The 21105-nt window shown below is 37.7% G+C and overlaps 1 protein-coding gene, 1 long non-coding RNA gene and 1 pseudogene across 4 annotated transcripts in view; 1 reads left to right on the top strand and 2 right to left on the bottom strand.

Moving 5' to 3' along the window:
* LOC105233304 (uncharacterized) overlaps nucleotides 1–21105 on the bottom strand; it is a 1563509-nt gene that overhangs the window by 771626 nt on the left and 770778 nt on the right. The gene's annotated exons all lie outside the window — the stretch shown is intronic.
* Nucleotides 1625–3315, top strand: LOC125776734 (uncharacterized). The gene has a single exon (XM_049450284.1). It carries the CDS (start codon nucleotides 2115–2117, stop codon nucleotides 2706–2708), a length of 594 nt encoding a protein of 197 aa, XP_049306241.1. The 5' UTR covers nucleotides 1625–2114; the 3' UTR covers nucleotides 2709–3315.
* LOC105232857 (kelch-like protein 7) lies at nucleotides 17229–20039 on the bottom strand (annotated as a pseudogene).

Here is a 21105-nt window from a genome sequence, read left to right as displayed (position 1 = left end):
TCTGTTAGCAAAATTAATTTCAATTATTCAAACCCATCTCAAATTAAATGATCATAAAATGTATCTTTGGTCAGATTCAGAGATAGTATTAGCATGGTTGGAAAAACCACCCTACACTTGGAAGACATATGTATCTAACAGAATATCCCAAATTTTAGACTTAGTTGGCTCAGCAAAATGGCAACATGTTGCAAGTGCAGATAACCCAGCGGATCTTGGGACAAGAGGTTGCAAGCCACTGCACCTCACCAGCACTACACTCTGGTGGAATGGTCCAGCCTGGCTAACAGAATCACAAGAATTCTGGCCAAGGTCTCCCGCTCGTAATATAATACCGCCGGAAAGTCGGAAAATTGAAAATTTTCATATCACTCCTGAAGAGGATGATATTCTCCACCGATTTTCATCATTTGCTAGAGCACTAAGAGTAGTCGCTTACATGCACAAATTCATTCAAAGACTTAAACTAAAAATGAAAGGAGCACCAAATGAACCTTGCGTAAAACTAACGCATTGCGACTTGCAACATGCCAAGGTCAGTCTAATACTATATACACAATCTCGCTATTTCAGCAGCGAGAAGTCAAAGTTGCTCGAAAAGCGACCTCTCGAAAAGGGAAGCTCACTTCTCGTCTTAAATCCATTCTTGGATTCTAAGGGATTAATAAGGGCAAATGGAAGATTGGCGAACTCCAGCCTTAGTTATAACGAACGACATCCCATCATTATTCCAGAGAAATCCCGTTTTACTTACCTATTTCGAGCATATCTGCACCATCTTACACTGCATGGTGAGCATCGATTAATGCAACAAATGGTCCGTCAAGAATTTTATATACCGCGACTAAAGCCACAAATAAAAAGGACGATTTTCATGTGTAAACCATGTACCATGTACAAACACAAAATGCGTACGCAGATCATGGCAGCTTTACCACCTGAGCGCTGCAACTATGCTCTACCCTTTACCATCACTGGGGTTGATTTTGCTGGACCTTTCCAGATAAAGGCCTCCATGTTAAGGTCTTCTTCATTTAGAAAAGGGTATGTGGCTGTCTTTGTATGTTTTACGACAAAGGCAGTACACCTCGAGCTTTGTTCAGATCTGACCACTGCGGCTTTTCTTGCAGCATTTGCACGCTTTGTCGGACGACGCGGATTTCCTTCAAAAATAATGAGCGATAATGGGAAAAACTTTGTCGGAGCCCAAAGAGCAACCGAGAAGGAGTTTATAAACTTCATGAAAGAAGTCTCCCCTGAAATAGTTAATAAATATGCACCCCAAGGGATCGATTGGCAATTTATACCTCCATGTTCTCCACACATGGGCGGACTTTGGGAATCAGCAGTAAAAAGCTTTAAGTCCCATTTAAAGAAAACGGCCGGTAATCATAAATTCAATTATGAGGAGTTTACGACACTACTCACTCGTATCGAAGCCGTATTAAATTCAAGACCTATATCATCACTCTCGCAAGATCCCTCCGATTTCACAGCTCTTACACCAGGTCATTTCCTCAGAGGAGCTCCTCTTCTCGCCATACCTGAGACAGAAGGAGACTCACTCAGTTTAATAAATCGATGGGAAAGAATCAAGATTCTCCATCACGAATTCAGCCACAGATGGAAGGAAGACTATCTCAAAGATCTCCATAAGAGATATCGCTGGAAAACGGCCCAGAAGGAAGCCAAGGCAGGAGAATGCGTAATCATACAGGACGAATGCCTTCCTCCAACAGAATGGCGACTAGGCCGCATTGAAAAGGTTCATCGAGGATCAGATGGTCACATAAGAGTAGTCGATGTGCGAACACAAACCGGCATATTAACTCGACCAGTCACCAAACTGTGTTTTCTTCCAAACGGCGAAGAACAACTTCAACCAAAACCGCAAAATAACACGCAAAAGTAATCGAAAAATAATAAAACAATTCCGCTAATTCGAAAATAACCCGCTTTATGATCCGTACAAAAAATAAATTCAACCAAGCGCGTTGAAAATCAATTTATTATACAAACATATACATGCATATGTATAGATATGTAGCTACAACAACTACATGCTAATATTATAAACAAAATCAATTTAATTACAATTCTATATTCCCATAGAAATGGACGTAGAGGAGATCCAAACCGCCTCCAACACCGTCAGGTCCGAAATCGCTATACCCAAAGCGTCGGCTGCACCAGTTGCCGCTCCAAGGACCAGGGTTATGCGACCACCGCCATCCGCCGAAGCAGTCCGGGAGATGAGAGAGGAGCAGCTATTGGAGCCTCAGGGGCCTCCAGGTTGCAGCTTGTGCCATCGCCCACACGCCCTGAAACGATGCTCCATTTTCAAGAGCATGAAGCCTGCTCAGCGGCAACAGGTTGCAAGAGCCCATGGGCATTGCATGACCTGCCTGGCAGATGACCACGCCACCATAGAGTGCTGGGCCGACGGCGCCTGTCAATATTGCCAGAGGCCCCATCACACTCTATTTCATCGTTTTCCCCGCCGAGCCAATCCGTCGGAAAGTAGCACCAACGCCCGTATCAGACCACGCAGCGATGCTACCCGGCGACGACGAAGCAGCCAAACAACCGCAACACGTAGACGGCCATCTCCGCCACGCCACGCTCATCGTCAGCAACAACGACGCTCAACAGGGTTGAGCGCTGTACTAAACACATTGCAACAGCTGCAACGGCTCTTAGCCGATTAATTCGCCTAAGGGGGCCGGGATGTTCACATGAGCTATGAGCGTTCTGCAGCATCCCACATCACATCATCACATCACCACATATCACCACACATCACATCATATCACGTCACAACACCTCATCACACAACAGCTCACAGCATACCCCAATACACACACACGCATCAAACACCGATCATTACTACAACACTGCAACACAACAACCATACGATCATCAACGAGACGACTCGTAATGTCAGCTAATTTCACCACCCAAACCATAAAAAGGGATTGATTCGACCGGGATTATCTTCTTACCGTTTCTTCCGTAAAGAAAACCAGTCGTCCGCGAAATTCAGCTTTTATCAATTTTTCGTACCGCAACCATCACCGCAATTTCTTTTTTTTCATCCAAATCGTGAAGCACCGAGCTCGCCATCAGTGTCCAACATTGGAATCTACATATTTATTAATATATATTAAATACACCGAAGTGTATACGAAAAACCCAAGTTTTTATTGTGAAATAATAAAGTGATTATTATAATTATAACGTGTGAAGACCAGTGCCTTTTGTTTACTTTCCAACCCATAGGTATACGACAAAAGGTAAGTATACCAGTGCCACACGTTAATAGTAACTTTTTTAAGTGGTACTGAAACCTAGAATATTTGAGCGACACTGTAGGAAGGCGATAGTAAGATTAAGCAGCTCACCAAAAAGATGCGCTTAAAAGTATGCAACATCTATATAAAACTAGTTTTGGTGACATTTGAATAGCATATGTATAGACTGAGTTACATACATATATGTATATCCTTAAAAAACTATACTTTATATAGATATACATATGTATATATAACCGCTCACCAGAATAATTAATATCAAATAATGCAAAACATATGAATTTTAGGTAACAAAAAATTAATACTTATAATATAATCAAGGTTTAGTGAATGGTAATATGGGGTTTGTTACAGAAATTATCTGGCCAAATTTTCGCTGGGACCAAGTATATGATAACGGGTGATTTTTTTGAGGTTAGGATTTTCATGCATTAGTATTTGACAGATCACGTGGGATTTCAGACATGGTGTCAAAGAGAAAGATGCTCAGTATGCTTTGACATTTCATCATGAATAGACTTACTAACGAGCAACGCTTGCAAATCATTGAATTTTATTACCAAAATCAGTGTTCGGTTCGAAATGTGAAAATCCGCTTTTTTATCGACAAATTTTGTTCAGCGATGAGGCTCATTTCTGGTTGAATGGCTACGTAAATAAGCAAAATTGCCGCATTTGGGGTGAAGAGCAACCAGAAGCCGTTCAAGAACTGCCCATGCATCCCGAAAAATGCACTGTTTGGTGTGGTTTGTACGCTGGTGGAATCATTGGACCGTATTTTTTCAAAGATGCTGTTGGACGCAACGTTACGGTGAATGGCGATCGCTATCGTTCGATGCTAACAAACTTTTTGTTGCCAAAAATGGAAGAACTGAACTTGGTTGACATGTGGTTTCAACAAGATGGCGCTACATGCCACACAGCTCGCGATTCTATGGCCATTTTGAGGGAAAACTTCGGACAACAATTCATCTCAAGAAATGGACCCGTAAGTTGGCCACCAAGATCATGCGATTTAACGCCTTTAGACTATTTTTTGTGGGGCTACGTCAAGTCTAAAGTCTACAGAAATAAGCCAGCAACTATTCCAGCTTTGGAAGACAACATTTCCGAAGAAATTCGGGCTATTCCGGCCGAAATGCTCGAAAAAGTTGCCCAAAATTGGACTTTCCGAATGGACCACCTAAGACGCAGCCGCGGTCAACATTTAAATGAAATTATCTTCAAAAAGTAAATGTCATGAACCAATCTAACGTTTCAAATAAAGAACCGATGAGATTTTGCAAATTTTATGCGTTTTTTTTTCAAAAAAAGTTATCAAGCTCTTAAAAAATCACCCTATATATATAGAAGACATCCCGTCAGTACGCATTAATTTCGGCTCAGATGGTGAACACGTAATTAAGCCAATATCGATACAATTTCCAGCAAAATATAGCTATGAAATTGCTGAGAGACTAATGTTGCCAATAATACTGAGTTGGGCGTCGACCGTTCATAAGATGCAAGGTTGTACAGTAGATCATGCAGTAATGGATCTGGGCTCTCGACTGTTTGCTGCTGGACAAGCTTATGTAGCACTTAGTCGTTGTAGATCTTTGAACAGTATTCGAATTGAAGAACTGTTCAAAGTTGACTGGTAAAACCCCATGTAACAGTGAAGCTTTAGAAGAAATGATTCGATTAAGAAGTAATAATTCGTAAAGTCGTCAATAGAACTTGGTCGCAAATAATGTAACAAGTAGTCAATGAAAGGTTACGAGTAGATATGCTGCCTAAGTATCGATTTACTTAACCAATACTACATGTCATAGTTCATATTTTAACAAATTTGGGGTTTCTCACATCAAACTAAAAAATTAAAAATAAATATAGTTTAAAAAACTAAAAAACACGCTTTTAAAGCGTATCAAACTAAAAAGTGAGAAATAATTCTTTGTATGTATAAACTAACAATAATAATGAAGGAAAAATTAGTGCATTATTGTGAGAAAAGCGTGGGGTGCTTTGTGACATATTTTTAATATAGTGAGCATTCCACGCTATTTTCACAATAATGCAGAAATTTTTCCTTCATTATTATTGTTAGTTTATACAAAGAATTATTTTCACTTTTTTGTTTGATACGCTTTAAAATCGTGTTTTTTAGTTTTTTTTTAAACTATATTTATTTTTTCTTTATCCATATTAAGTTATTTCTAGTCAAATAATTTATGTTACTTGTTTATGTAAAGAAATTGAATTTTATTTGAAAAAATAAATAAGAAAAGAATTTTTAAATTAATATATTTATTGACTAAACAATTGTTCAAAGATTGTCGTCGCCTTATTCATTGGTACGAGCATTTGGTTCCAATAACGACTCGTCAATACTGTGCTCCGATTCCTCAGGTTGGTAATCGAAATAATCGTCTTGTTGGAGTATAAAGTTGTGTAACAATGCACAACAGAGAATCCATTTGTTAACTTTTTTCATACCATTTTCATTTTTTATTTGGAGCCTTAACCCTGGACGGTCATCCTTTTTTTTTTGTACATTAATTTGCCCGTATCATATTTTCTGATCCATTTTTAGGATGGTCAGGTCGTAAATTTATTATGTCATTTCTTACCGTAGTGGTAATTGTTGGCATATTAAGTCTGTCTTCTAAGTGACTATCTATAAGACTAGTAAAAAGTTTTTTCATAAAATCTACCCGTTTTAAAGGCTTTTGTCCAACTTTAAACATATTGTGTGTGTAAATAACATACGAATTTATAAAAGAAATGTTCAGCATACCGAAAAATTGGCACAATGGCCACCTGTTCGTTTTTCTTGAACAACTCATTGCGCTGCACATCTGATCCAGGGTGTCTACTACCCCTTTGGTTCCGTTGTAAAACTCAATCATGGATGGCTTATTTGAAACGGGGTTAATAGTACCTATTTCATTGCAAGATGACAGAAGATATACTATTTTGCTAGGTTTTGGTTTATAGGATAATAGAGTTAAATTTTTGTCATAGCAAAACATTGACGTTCCGCATTTACGTCCCTTTTTGTTTTTTAATTCAGAAGGTATTTCCGCTTTGTTTGATCTGAGTGTGCCAACTATTGTTAAATTGTACGGGTGATTTCCTAACGACTGAGCCAAAGGTATGGATGTAAACCAGTTGTCCATCGTAATATTTCTATTCGAGCCATGTACTGATTTTGTTAGCTCTTTAACGTAGAACTCTCCAATAGGCAGTTTCGTGGTATTGGAGCCTTTACCTAAATACGGTATTGAATTCACTATGTAATTAGTTCCACTATCACACAGCATTATAATTTTAATGCCATATTTGGCTGGCTTATTTGGTATGTATGTACATACGGAAACGGCATTTACCTCTAAATGCCAGTAGCTGCTCATCAATTGTTAGGTATGGACCAGGATTATAATTTTCCCTCCATATTTTCCTTATAGGAGCGAATTTGTCCTTTACTGGTTGAATGCGTACAGACTTATCGTCGAACCGTAAGCAAGCCATTAGGAACTTGAATCTTGCTTTTGTGGTTACGCTTATGTACTGGGTTCCACTGTATGACCGTTCGAATAATTCATCAGCAGATAAATGCTGATCCTTTTTAACAGCCGTCATTACCAGTACTCCTAAAAGAGCGTTTATTTCCGTTTCAGAAGTGATCCGTCTTTGTGTCATATCTGTATCTCAAATCACGGTTGATTGCCGTTGAATTATTTCTTGGTTTGTCCACTGCACGATTTCACTAATAATATCCTTTGTGATAAACATTTGGAAACATTCTAGTGGGTCAGTTATGTTTTTGCATTCACGCGCAAGACCTCAATTTTGATGTATTATGTTCAAACCATATCGATGTGTTTTACCTTTTACCGATGACCATTTATGGCCGTTTTTGCCACGCAGTATTACTTTAGAGCATGATATAATATTAGAATTTGATTTTAAAATATTAAGGGGAAGGGGGGTGGATGAAGACGACCACCTCGGTTTCTTGATCTGAACAGCTTGAATTATGAGCATAATCGCATTGATCCACGCTAGTTTCTTCACCTGACGAGCTTGTATTTTGAGTGCATTCGTCTTGATCCACTTCCGTGTCAATACTTAGTTCACTAGTTTCGCTTTCCAACAGATCGTCATCGATTAAGGAGAAAAACTTCTCGATTTCCTCATCATTTAACGGTAGCTTAGTAGTCATGGCAAATGAAATAAACCCCTAATCGATCCAGAAAATAATACCACAAAAACCTGAAAGTTACATAAACGTCATCCTTCGTCAATTTGACTACGCCATAAAACATAACCGAAAAAAAAATCTACTTACGATTTGCGTGCTCCTCTGTATGTGTGCATTCAAAGAGAATAAACAACCGACTATCGCTGTACGAAAGCGGAGATCACCACGAACAATTAAAAACATATTTACAGTGAAAATAAAATAGTTCGTAGTCATTTTGACGAAGGATGACCGTCTAGGGTAAAGCCTTTTAAACTACCAAATCTTTCCTTCAGCATTCCAAAACAATGTTCAATTGGAATTCTATATCAACTGAATGTTTTGTTAAAAAAAAAATTCCTTTGGCTTAGTTTTAAATTTCTAGAATTTTCTCTAAAGGGCGTTATAACAGTACTCGATAATTTATATGCACTGTCACCTGCAATCCATTCACCTTCTCCAAAAAATTTATGTGCTTCAATTGACAATTCGCTGTTATTAAAAATACGTGCATCATGAACGCTACCTGGAAAGCCTAGCAGCAAGTGCCTTATTTGTAATCTATGATCGCACACAGCTTGTGCCTTAACGGAGTAAATATATTTTCGTGAAAAGTACATACGCTTCTGGGTCCTGTGACGGTTTTTCCGCCAATGGAATTTCGGTACCATCAACGTATCCTATGCAGTTAGGTAACTCAATCGAAGTTTCTAAAACGAGCTTTTTGCGTTCTTCCGTATTCGGCCAAAATAAATAGTGGTGCTTATATTTCAACAGCGCATTAAATATGCGTTCAATTAACTTCTAAAATATAAAAGCATGTTAACGTATTATGAGGAAAACCGACGAACTCTGACCTGAATGATACCACCATCACTTATTCCAAATAAACCTGCAATCTTCGAAAGAGTAGCTCCTTCACCGCTAGAACCTAAGCGATACAACACAATTGCCAGTTGCGTTTTAATTGGAAATTGTTTGCCCGACCGAATTTTGTTGAAAAGATTGTCTCCCTTTATTAGATCCTAAATAGCTTCGAAAGTTTTCCAAGTGACACGTGTGATCTCTTGAATCGGTTTTCATCAAGTTCCCATAAGATTTCATTTAAAAATACCTTGGATTCAGTACACTATTTTGAATAAATTGTACGCTGTATCTGCATTCTTCGCCTAAAGCCAATACATGCATTAGGTCCTCCATTATTTCATCTTCTTTACTTTTCCTCTCTTCTGCAAAACAAAAAATGTAGTCATCATATACATACATATGTATGTATATAAAAATGAATCGCAAAATGTGTTGCTAAGCGCATAACTCAACAACGTCTGCACCAATTTGGTCGATTCTTTTTTCTAAATATTCGTTGAAGTTCAAGGATGGTTTTTACGGCAAGAAAGTTTCGAATACCCCTAAAAACAGCCCTTTTCTTTTTCGCATACTAATGAATGAATGGCTAGTAACGCTGAGAGAACGGCTGCACCAATCTTGACGAAATTTTCAGATATTGTTCTCTGTGGATCGAGGAAGGTTTGGAAATAAAAAACCGTACGCTTTTCGTGAGGAAAAGGCGGAAATTGGAAACTTCCAAAAAGTAACTTTTTTCATACACATTTTTTTCAATTTTTGTTTGTTTTGTTTTTCAATATTTTAATTTGTAAATTATTTGAATCGTTCAATTTCGGTCGCTTGCTTTTTTATTCCGGCTATTCAAAAGAAAAATTTTTGAAAATTATTCAGTGAAAACTTTATGTGTGTTTCACACAAAGTGATCAATTTCAGATTGAAATTTGTTACGAAGCCACGAAGAAGTCGCCGTAATATCGGTCGGCGTTCTTTTTGCCATCAATGCATGGCAGTACTCCCAGAATGCGATTGTATGTACGTGTGGAATTATGGATCGCGGTCAATCAGCAAGCGATCGTAACGATGTCACTGCACGACTTTTCAAACAACAGTTACGATGTTTGATTGACTTTAGCGTGAAGCAACGTGCTGTTGAATGCAAGATGTACTCTGTTCTTCTTTGGATGGTGGATGGTGGTTCCACCACCTGATGCAGAGAAAGATGGAAACACCGCCAGCAACAAAATTAAAATTTACGAGTTTTTCTCAACTTTCGTCAGTGAACCATTTGCGGGAACTTGCTCTATTCGGAAATTCCTTGATATTATACATAGAACGCATCGTCGAAGAAATAGTTACGCAGAAAGTAAGGCCAACCAGTAGATTGACATCCAGGTTCGTCCATTAGGACGAATTTATACAAACCACACAAAAAGCGACGATTGCTTCTACCTTCGGTTGTTATTGATTAATGTATGCGGTTCAACTTCATTTGAGTCATTGCGTACTGTGAATGGTACACTGTGTGCAACTATTCGAGAATCATGCCAGCAATTACAATTGCTGGAACATGATAATCACCGGAATCAAACGATGGTCGATGCGATAGCTACTTCGAATGCCACTGAAGTTCGCACACTTTTCGCGATGATCAGCCTTCAAATCCGCGTCAATTAGGGGATACGACCAAAAATTACATTGCCGAAGACACTTTACACCGTATACGCTAAGAATTGGGAATGGGTCAATACCGGTTGATACTTCCAGTGGTTTGATATCTATTCAATCTCCCGTTTATCAATTCACGAAAGATGGACTCATCACGAATAAACATTCTATGAACATTGGCCAAATTATCGTAAGAACGATTCCTTAGATGCATCCGCAGTAATAGCTGGCACATACATCTATGTATGTTGTTGACTTAAACTGGAAGATTCAAAGTCAAATTCCGGGAGATTTGCGGTCACACAAATCGATCGATTGTCTTGACAATGAAGACGACATCGTGTAATCCAAGTGGAATTTCAAAATTCTTTGGAGAGGCTGGTATGCCACCGCATCATTTGCGTCTCAAAGTAGGATCTATCGTTATTATGTTTCGCAATCTTCATGCGCCGAAATTGTGTGCTATCGATTACAAGTTGGCAGAATGCTTGATTCCACGAATTCCTTTGAGTTCTAGCGATTTACCATTTCAGTCCCAACGTCTTCCGTTTCCAGTGAAAATTGCATTTGAGATGACAATCAACAGGACACAAGCATAGTCGCATAATGTGTGAAATAAACTTGGAAATGCTATGTTTTTCACACGGTCAGATATACGTGGCGTGGACACGAGTTGGAAAACCATCTTTTTTGTACACCGGAACAGAAACCAAAAAATGCTGCTTATAAATGCACGTACAAATTGAACTACTTTATGACGAATTCCTTAACATCTTTGGAAATATATAATAAAGTCATGCAAATTAATTTTTCAGTTTGAGTTTTGTTGGCAACCACGGCAAACTGCCTAGTTTTCTTTGTTACGTTTCCTTAAATACAATATTTTGCTTAAGCCTAGATAAAAAAATTAATCTTACATTCTAGGAAGTATGAATATCTACAATCTACTTAAGATTGACTATATGTTACAAGTAGAAAGGTTCATCTTACAATCTATGAATTACATCTTGGCAAAGTACAATGTTTCATATTTCGTTCTAAATCCACTTGTGACAGACCATATGGGTCGTAAGTGTCATGTTACATATTTGTAACAAATAATAAATGTGTTCATGAAATATGAACTGGTGGTATTAACTTGCATGCATTATAACCTAAATATTTAATAAATGTAGTTTTAATAAGTTATATATTTACATATTTTTTTGCTGAGCATTATATGTTTGAAGACATATTAAAAGACCAAGCGGTCGCGCATATTAACGTGCATATGTAAGTAATTATTTGTGCAAATTAATTCCCGCGACGAGAGAATTTTGAAAAAAATATATATAGTATATTATATCCGCGAACGCGCGGATGAAATAAGAATACGTGTGATTCCCGTGGATTGCCAGATACAAATTAAATCTTTATTTCCGAAATACTTATATTTATACATTTTGGTCTTATTTACTTAAAGTTAAAGCTAAAGCTGAAGTGTAAGCGTCAGCTTGATTGAATCCAGAACAAAGAAAAGAGTTAATTACAATATTAGCTGTTACAGCATGTTCCAGCAGAATGTCAAGCGTTCTGTTTTTTTACAATTGTTGTTGTTATGCCTTCTTGTGAGGGCAAGCGACATTGTTTTGATAAGAATGGATTATTGCAGGGATGGGCACATTTTTGCCCGAAAAGTTAGCAAAGTGCGCACGGGGGCTAGATGAGGGGAATATCAATGTACGGAGGGAAGGGCATAAGAAGTTGCGAAAAAATCAATTAAATTCCTTCGCAACTTAATGTTTATTGCAGAATGGTTGCGGCAATACTGGCATTGTACAGAAATTTAAGAGGGGAAGCTTATTTCATATCGGAATTGTACAGTTGTGGAACAAAAAGAGGTAAACATAATTTGCATGTTTTAGAGATTCGCATTAATATCTGTTTTAATTTACCTTTGCATGCTGGAAATTATAATCACTGTTAGGAAAAAAAATATATATGCTATATATACTTGTATCTAAAAACAAGTTAGTCTTGATTTATTGTTTATGTTTATTTTTACATAGGCTTATATATATATATATTTTTGGACTAGGCAACACTAAGTGTTGCCAGGTGCAATCTGACATTTCCATTGGAAAGTTTGACATTTTTTAGCATAACATCACTCAGAACGTTTTGTCATTTAATCGGGAATTGTTTTATTTACAGGGAATTAAAAAATTCATCTCGGCCAAAAAATGGAATTAACTCGTGAACATTTTCGTGCGATAATTTTTCACAACTTTCGACGTGGATTATCACGACAAGAGTGCATCGATGAACTAAAATCTTTGTATGGCTATGAAGCACCATCCTATAGCACTGTGAAAAACTGGTACAACGAATTCAATCGTGGCCGACGCTTTTCCGTGAAGGTCGTCCAAAAACAGCCGTTGTGCCAGAAAACATCGATGCCGTACGTGAACTGATAATGCAAGACCATTATGTAACATTCCTTCAGATAGAGGCATGCCTATGCATTTCTCCCACCAGCATATATTCGATATTGCATGAACACCTGGCCGTAAAAAAGGTTTGTTCTCGTTGGATCCCGCACAATTTGATAATCGCTCAAAAAAAGGCTAGTGAGGATTGGTGTAAAGAAATGCCGAAAAAATACGATCGCGGTGCTTCAAAAGACGTTTATAAGATCGTCACAGGTGACGGATCATGGATCTATGCGTATGAGCTCGAAACAAAACAGCAATCGACCGTGTGGGTCTTCCAAGACGAGCCAAATTCAACGAAAGTTGTTCGTGGAAGAAGCACTTCGAAGCAAATGGTCGCCTGTTTCTTCGGCAAAACTGGTTATGTGGCGACTGTTCCGCTTGACCAACGTAGGACGGTCAATTCTGAGTGGTACACCACCATTTGTTTGCATGAAGTCTTCGGAGAAATTCGAAAAACGAACAAGAGAAGACGAATCATTGTGCACCATGACAATGCGAGCTCTCACACATCGGCTCAAACCAGCGCCTTTTTGACCGGCCATAACGTCGAATTGATGAGCCATCCGCCGTACAGCCCTGACTTGACACCCAATGCCTTTTTTTTTATTCCCACACATCAAGAAAATAATGCCGTTGAAACATTCAAAAACCATGTTTTGGAGGTGTCTCAATCGCAGTGGAAAAAGTGCTTCGAAAATTGGTTTGAGCGCATGCAAAAGTGTATAAATCTTGATGGAGAATATTTTGTAAAACAATAAAACTATTTTCGTTGATAAATATTCCTATTTTCATTATTAGGTCAAAAATATATGTATATAGCAGCCCTCGTATTAACTCCCCCAACTCTAAATTGAAGCGTCCCGATTCAAAACCTAATTTATCAATTTGAACAGTAACATTTTGAAATCTTAATTTATATTTACAATTTATTTAAAATTGACTCTTAAATATATATTCGATTAAATATATATTCGATACATTTTATTATCTTCGACTTCTAAGTATTTTTTGATGGAAGTCTTTTTATATGTGACAACATTTAGACAAACATTTCTTTTTCTTGTACGAGGATATTGAAGGTAAAAGATTTAAGATTTGATATTATCTTTATGAATTATTCTGTTTCTGTTTTGTATTTTAACTGTATTTCCTAAATCTTCTACTAATCTACTACTTCTTTTTTGTATTTGGGGCTAAATTTATTTCTTTCCCATATATTTTCTCAAACATAATACAATATCTCCTTTTTAATAACTGTTTTGAAGCCTTTTCTTGTTATCATGCTCTATTTTTCTCTTGTGCATTTTGCAACACATTTTTCATATTTTCGTGAGGGTCTTTATTAAATAAAATGTTGCAAGGTTGTTTACCTGTTACAGAATGAATTGTTTTATAATACTGTTGAACTGCTCTCATAATTGATTCAAAATTACTAATTAATCTGTGTTCTCGCTTTAAACATCAATCAGTGTTGAATGAACTTTTTCTATTTGGCTATTACTTGTACTGTGACGTGGTGTACAATAATAATTTTGTACATTTATCCTTTCCATTAAAGACGTGAACTGTATCGTACTCAAGCCTGGTCTAATTTGATTTGTCTTCTATATGTTTTAAGATTAGAAATTTGGAATATGAATCTAAGCTTTTGTGCTAAAAAAATATGTATACGGAGTTGTTCTCCCTCTTTTTTTGGTATTGGTGCTTCCCCTATTGACACTAGTTTCGGATGTTTTTCATATTTATTACTATTACAATTGCTACAATTTTTTGCATACTGTTTAAATTGTTTTATCATTAAAGGCCAATAATATTGCTGCCCAATTTGTGCCAAATTTTCCCTATAATTTCTATGCGCTCTATTACGTGTTTGCTCAATTATCGATCCTTGATCTTTTTTATTGCATATATCATTAGGGAATAGTTTAGTATATAGAAATTTTATCGCGGGAAATGTCTCCTTCAAATTGTTTTTATTGCATATAGCACTTTCTTCTTCTTCTTAATTGGCGTAGACAACCGCGATTATAGCCGAGTTAACAACAGCGCGCCAGTCGTTTCTTCTTTTCGCAACGTGGCGCCAATTGGATATTCCAAGCGAAGCCAGGTCCTTCTCCACTTGGTCCTTCCAACGGAGTGGAGGTCTTCCTCTTCCTCTGCTTCCCCCTTCGGGTACTGCGTCGAACACTTTCAGAGCTGGAGTGTTTTCATCCATCCGGACAACATGACCTAGCCAGCGTAGCCGCTGTCTTTTAATTCGCTGAACTATGTCAATGTCGTCGTATATCTCGTACAGCTCATCGTTCCATCGAATGCGATATTCGCCGTGGCCAACGCGCAAAGGACCATAAATCTTTCGCAGAACTTTTCTCTCGAAAACTCGCAACGTCGACTCATCTGTTGTTGACATCGTCCAGGCCTCTGCACCATATAGCAGGACGGGAATTATGAGTGACTTATAGAGTTTGGGTTTTGTTTGTCGAGAGAGGACTTTGCTTCTCAATTGCCTACTTAGTGCGAAGTAGCACCTGCTGGCAAAAGTTATCCTGCATTGGATTTCCAGGCTGACGTTGTTGGTGGCGTTAATACTGGTTCCTAAGTAGACGAAATTATCTACAACTTCATAGTTACGACTGTCCAGAGTGTCGTCATTCGTTAGTTGACTGTCGAGGCAGATAGACGTGCGTGCGCATCGTTGCGATTTTTTCCAAGTGTTTTTTCGGTGATTTTTTCGATTTTCTTTTGTGCGGCCGTTTGTTTACGCAGTTTAGCTGGCACCGTTATTGCCTCTCGCGTGTGCGTAGCGGTTTAGTGAAATTGATTGTACGATCGTGGGTAGCGTGGGTTAGTGACCGCGAGTGATTTTGTGCGAGTACACATTTTTGTGCATTTTTGTGTACTGACATAACCGGTTGCGTGAATGCACCCTATTGCCTTAACTGTGAGTTTAAGGGTAAACCAGCTGGGCATCTGATGATGTCAGCTGTCCGCCCTATCTATTGTGGCATTGTTGAGCGTGCCCTCGCCAGACACTGATGGGGGGGAATTATCCAGCTCAACTGTCAGGGCTCTTATGCCGTAATGTGCGAGTTGGGGGGTTGTATGGTAGAGGGTGAGTGCGGTATTTCTCTACTCCAGGAGCCCTACGCCGCCAATGGTGTGCTTCGGGGTCTTCCCGGAGTAGTAGCCCGTTTATCCTAGGGCTGGATGCGAATGCCTCGTCTTCGATGTGGTTTAGTAAGGTATCCCGGCATTCGTCTGGATACCAAAACCACAGTCGAGTCCCCCACCCCCCCCCCCCCCCAACCCGTTCAACACCAGCAGATGAATTAAAATCATGTTTAAAGTCATCTTATTTATGGAGACATGTAAAATACTCAATTTGACTACAAATGTGCGAGTACAAATTCAAAACGATCCATCGGCCGACACATTTTCAAGGCAACTGTTGGCAATAGGCAATGGTCAACTTGCTGGTGATCGTGAAACTGGCTTAATCACTTTAACAGATAACTTTTGTAATATTTCGCCGACAAAAGAGAATTGCTGTCATTTTTTTCCAAATATTGCAGAAAATTATCGCAATCATAATTGGTTGGCTGAAAGAGCTAGACTGGCCGCTAAAAATAAAGACGTTGGTCAAACGAATGCAGACATTTTAACCCATGTTCCTGGCGTGGTTGTAACATATCAATCAGTTGGCACGGTTACGAATCAAGACGACGCTGTTAATTATCCGACAGAATTTTTGAATTCCTTAGATTTACCCGGATTTCCACCTCATCGTTTACAATTGAAAGTGGGTGCTCCCATTAGTATGCTTCGAAATATAAATCAACCAAGATTAGCGGTTAAAAAGGTCATAAACAATTTGATCGAAGCAACAATTTTAATGGGGAAGTTTAAAGGTCAAGATGTATTGATTCCACGCATTCCAATGATTCCATCAGATTTACCTTTTGAATTCAAAAGACTACAATTTCCAGGACTTCTTGCATTTACTATTACAATAAATAAAGCGCACGGGCAATCGTTGGAATTCTGTGGAATTGATTTAGTATTCTAAATCAATTCCACAGAATTCCTTGCTTTTCACACGGCCAGTTATGTGTTTCGTGCTCACGTGTTGGCAAGCCTTCAGTTCTCTTTATCTACACAACAACTCATGGCAAAACCAAAAATGTTTCTACGAAAGAGCTCTAAGATAGTTTAAGTGATACATACTCTAAGATTGTAAGAAACTAGAATTAAAAGTTGAATAATAGGGAACAAAACCAACTTTATTAAAAACAATTGTGTTTCTTTTCTTATTTTGTTTTGCCGTGCGAAGCAGGCACCGGGCCCGCTAGTTCTACATAAAAAAAATTATTTCGAAGAGTTTTATTCTCATTTAATGTTATTTTTTCACCTTTCTATTATTGTCGCATCTGTGATTGTTACAAGAGCACTATTAATTTTTGTGTCCACCACCACGCTCTTAAGAGAGCTGTTCCTCTCTTGCTCTCTTACATATTTTTCGTAAATTCAAAGATATAACATGCTCTTATAGATCAAGTGCAAATATACATATCAATGCAAATACATATTTATTACAACAGTTGTCGTCAAACTGGTGGTTTCAACCGGTTTTAGAATGAGTCTTATATAACGGATTCCCAACTTTCAGTTCAAGCACCTTTAGCACCACCCCCCGCTTCCAAAATAATTATTTTTGTATGGCAATAGTGAAGTTTTATATTATTTTTATAAGTAAATTTATTATAAAATAATTTGTTAAATCGAAAAACGGAACAATAATTACATTATTTATTCACATCGACGACAGTAAGGGCGCAGACACAACAAAACAGTTACGCACTTCGCTTTCGGGTAATGAGCACCTTTCTATCCAACAGGAATTTTCTTCATCAAAGACTGATACACATGACTTGTCAAAAGATTTAGACATGCCACCAATAGCCCAAAGTTTATTGTCTAGTGATACGCAAGATATATATCCACCGCCAAATTCCAAAGAGCAAATCTGCGAAAAGTTTTCAAGAATATTCAGTTTAACATCAAGCGATAGGCGAAAATAAACTCAATATAATATTTACCTGTGACCACGTGTCTTGCTGAGGATCGTTATCGTTCAAAAAGTGTGTACTGTTCACGGCCCAAAACATAAATATGACCTTTATGTGCAGCTACCTGTAATATAAAAAATAGCAATAAACGTTTTATTTAATTTTAATAGAATTAAAAAAGCGACTAAATAAATCAGTAACTATTTTCAACTAGACAATTTCGGTCATTGAAGCGGAGTTACTTCTGATTGTTTGAAAACTTTGGGGAAGGCTGCAGCGGTGAAAATCAAATGGAATCTCGTATTATAGCGGCAGTAAGCATTTCACAAATAAATTTGAAAAATCTAGACCGAATACGAATTCCGATTACGTACATCCGTTTTTAGTAAAAGAAATGCATGGTCCAAGTTGTCTTCGACTCTTTCTCATTCTACCAAACTATGACTTGATGAACGTTCTACTTACATATATTAATAATATATTTTAATCTAACTTACACCAGGTAAATTGTGACACATTTGCATATCCGCGCAAGAAGTCCAAGTATTCGAAATCGGATTGTAGCATTCAACGGAGTTTAATCGCTCGTTGCCATCAAAACCGCACATTATGTAAATTTTACCATTTAATGTCACGGCACTGGCGTAAGATCGTCCAACATTTAAGCTGTTCATGAACTCCCAACCATCGGAAGTCGTATATCTGGAAACAAACAAAAGCAATGAAGAAGAATGTATGTATATTAATAAACTGAAGCGTCATTTCGCCACTTTTCATAGTCTGCTAATAAACAATTAAAATTATTCTAAATTAATCGTTGACCATGTCAAAATGTTAGAGTTTTCTAAAGTTAGATTCAATCAGATCATAACATTTCACTGAATTCCCATCTTCTTACATCTCGAAGTACCTTATTTTGTTTATTATCCATACTACCCTAACACATCTAGTCTAAAGTTCTTTCAACCATTAAGCTTAAGAAATTGGTAAAGCTCACAATCGACATCGTTAGATAATTCATATATATTCACCTTTCCACCGACGACAAATCATTATTACCATCAAAACCACCAATCGCGTAGATTGTATTATCTAATTCGACAACGCAGTGTGCAAATCTCGCTTTGCTCATGCCGGGTAAATTTTTCCATGTCTTATTTCGAATATTCCAGCTGCGGACGACGTTAAGTGTGGCATCACTTTTACCACCGCCAATAAATAATAAATTCTCATCCTTTAAAATAGTTCTATACCATCCGTACTCAACTTTTATACTCGCATATTCTTCCCACTTATCATCAGTTTTGTTATATTGCAGCAGCTTGGGATTCATCTATTCCAAAAATATTGTAAGTATATTAATTTAATATTATCACTTTTGAATATAAGTCACAGTGTGCGTTTACCTCTGAGGTATCTGAGCAAAGCGCTAGGATTGTTTTCTCACCACAGTTTGTAGCACTGATCCCACGTGGTTCCGTAAATCGCATATTTATCATTGGCCGTGCTTTAGGCACTCTGATCCACGATAACGCCTTGAAGGCCAGTAGCTCACATCCAGGTAACGGCTGTATGTGTGTCAACAGAAATGCCACATTGAATTGGGTAAGCCGGAGACAAGCTATTAAAAGTGACAGTTGCTCTTGACGAGCAGGAACATCGTAATTGTACCAGCGTTGTATGGCATCGTAGGCATCTTCCTCACGGGTTATATTCAAATTGTCAGATACCAAGATACGTTGCAATTTTTCTACATCAAAATTCAAAAACTCATCGCTTCGGCTGATCTAGTATTATTAGAAACAATATTTAGATTAAACAAGTACCGTTATTGTCAGACATTACGTGTGTATTTAGACTCACCTCCATGATATTCTGTGTTTCGTATTCAATAATTTTCTGCTTAAGATGTTCACATTTCATTTCACGCTCCAGCGTATAAGCGCCCTGCAAAGTGTATTCATCGATATGTGTCATGAGATAGTCTACAATACGGTTTCTGGCATCGTCCAATTGCAAAACGATTGCCGCATTTAGCATGGCAGCGAGATTGTTAACGGTAATGAGGACCTGTTCGGTGTAACAAAACGTTATTAGACGCTCAAAAATATCGCTATCGATATCATTTATCTCGATGACTGGATTAGTGCCTTGATCGCCATTGAAAAGGTTCTCGAAGTAAGGACTCGCTGCTGAGAGCATCAATCGATGCGCAGGTACACTGGAAAAAAATTAGAAATAATTATTTAAATAATTTTATGTAAGCTGAGGACAAAGTAATACTTACAGAGCCGTTGGATTTGAAACTTTGAATGTCACATCGATCAGAGACTGCTCGTCGTAGAAATTAAATATTTTCGTCATTAATTTCTCCATGAAACGGTTCTGCTCACTGGAGTTTCTCTGAAGAGCAAGTGTTTGGGAAGAACTCGTGGCCATTGCTAGTTACTTAACCTTCTGTAATAAAAAAGTTACAATATTGATTAAAATATTTCAAAGAAGTAAATGCACCTGGAAGTTTCCTTCCAATTTCTCTTGTGTACACTAAATCTGCGTCGGATCAGTGACTGACAGCTGTCCGCACATAGTACAAACACCAGCACCGTTTGAACTCAACAAAGATTTCTCAAACCTTACCTCTGGTGGGGGGAATTCAAACAGTCTTTCGTCAAGTCAGAAATCTTTCATTCTGAGTTTATTTTTAAATTTGGAAGCCTTATATACTATTTCTCAAAATCTGCTAAATAACTAAATATATGCGTATGTTTATATGTATGTATATTAGCCATTGTTTGGACCTATGTTGTATGACCTTGGGATTGTTTTAATGTGCGTACATTAACAAACAGTTGCTAAAATGTATTTTTTTATTTTAAGAACCCATGGGTTATCATATGCAAACATCTTATCCTTAGTAAATGTTGTGTTATTGTCTGTTGAATGCTATCGCTGCCAACCACGTCTACCTGCCTGTGACAAAAATTCCAATATAACTAAACATTTTTTCTCTATACACTAACACCAACGCACATTTTCGGGTTATGTTTTGTTTACCTAAATGCGATGAAAAAAGTTTGTTTCATTTCTTGATTTATTTGAATGAGTGCCAAGGAGAAAACATAATTGTCAATAGTGACAATAGAAAATTGCAAAAAGGGTAATAAAAAAACGATTGAAAGACGCATGCCGTTCGTGTTCGTACAAGAAGGTAAGTAAATGAATTTTGTACGACGAGCAGTCTCTGATCGATGTAACATTTAAATTTTCAAACCCAACGGCTCTGTAAGGATTACTTTGTCCTCAGCTTACATAAAATTGTACAGATTAATATTTATAATTTTTTTTCAGTGTACCCGCGCATCGTTTGCTGCTCGCAGCAGCGAGTCCTTACTTCGAGAACCTTTTCAATGGCAATCCAGTCATAGAGATAAATGATATCGATAGCGATATTTTTGAGCGTCTAATAACCTTTTGTTACACCGGACAGACCCTCATTACCGCTAACAAAGTCGCTGCCA

The sequence above is a fragment of the Bactrocera dorsalis genome, chromosome 2 (assembly GCF_023373825.1).
Source record: "Bactrocera dorsalis isolate Fly_Bdor chromosome 2, ASM2337382v1, whole genome shotgun sequence".
Lineage (NCBI taxonomy): Eukaryota > Metazoa > Arthropoda > Insecta > Diptera > Tephritidae > Bactrocera > Bactrocera dorsalis.
The sequence above is the reverse complement of the archived record's forward strand: the minus strand, read 5'-3'. Positions and strand labels throughout refer to the sequence as shown.

What these genes read in the sequence shown, in the direction of transcription:
- LOC125776734 (XM_049450284.1), top strand. Translation starts at nt 2,115, where the DNA reads ATGGACGTAGAGGAGATCCAAACCGCCTCCAACACCGTCAGGTCCGAA.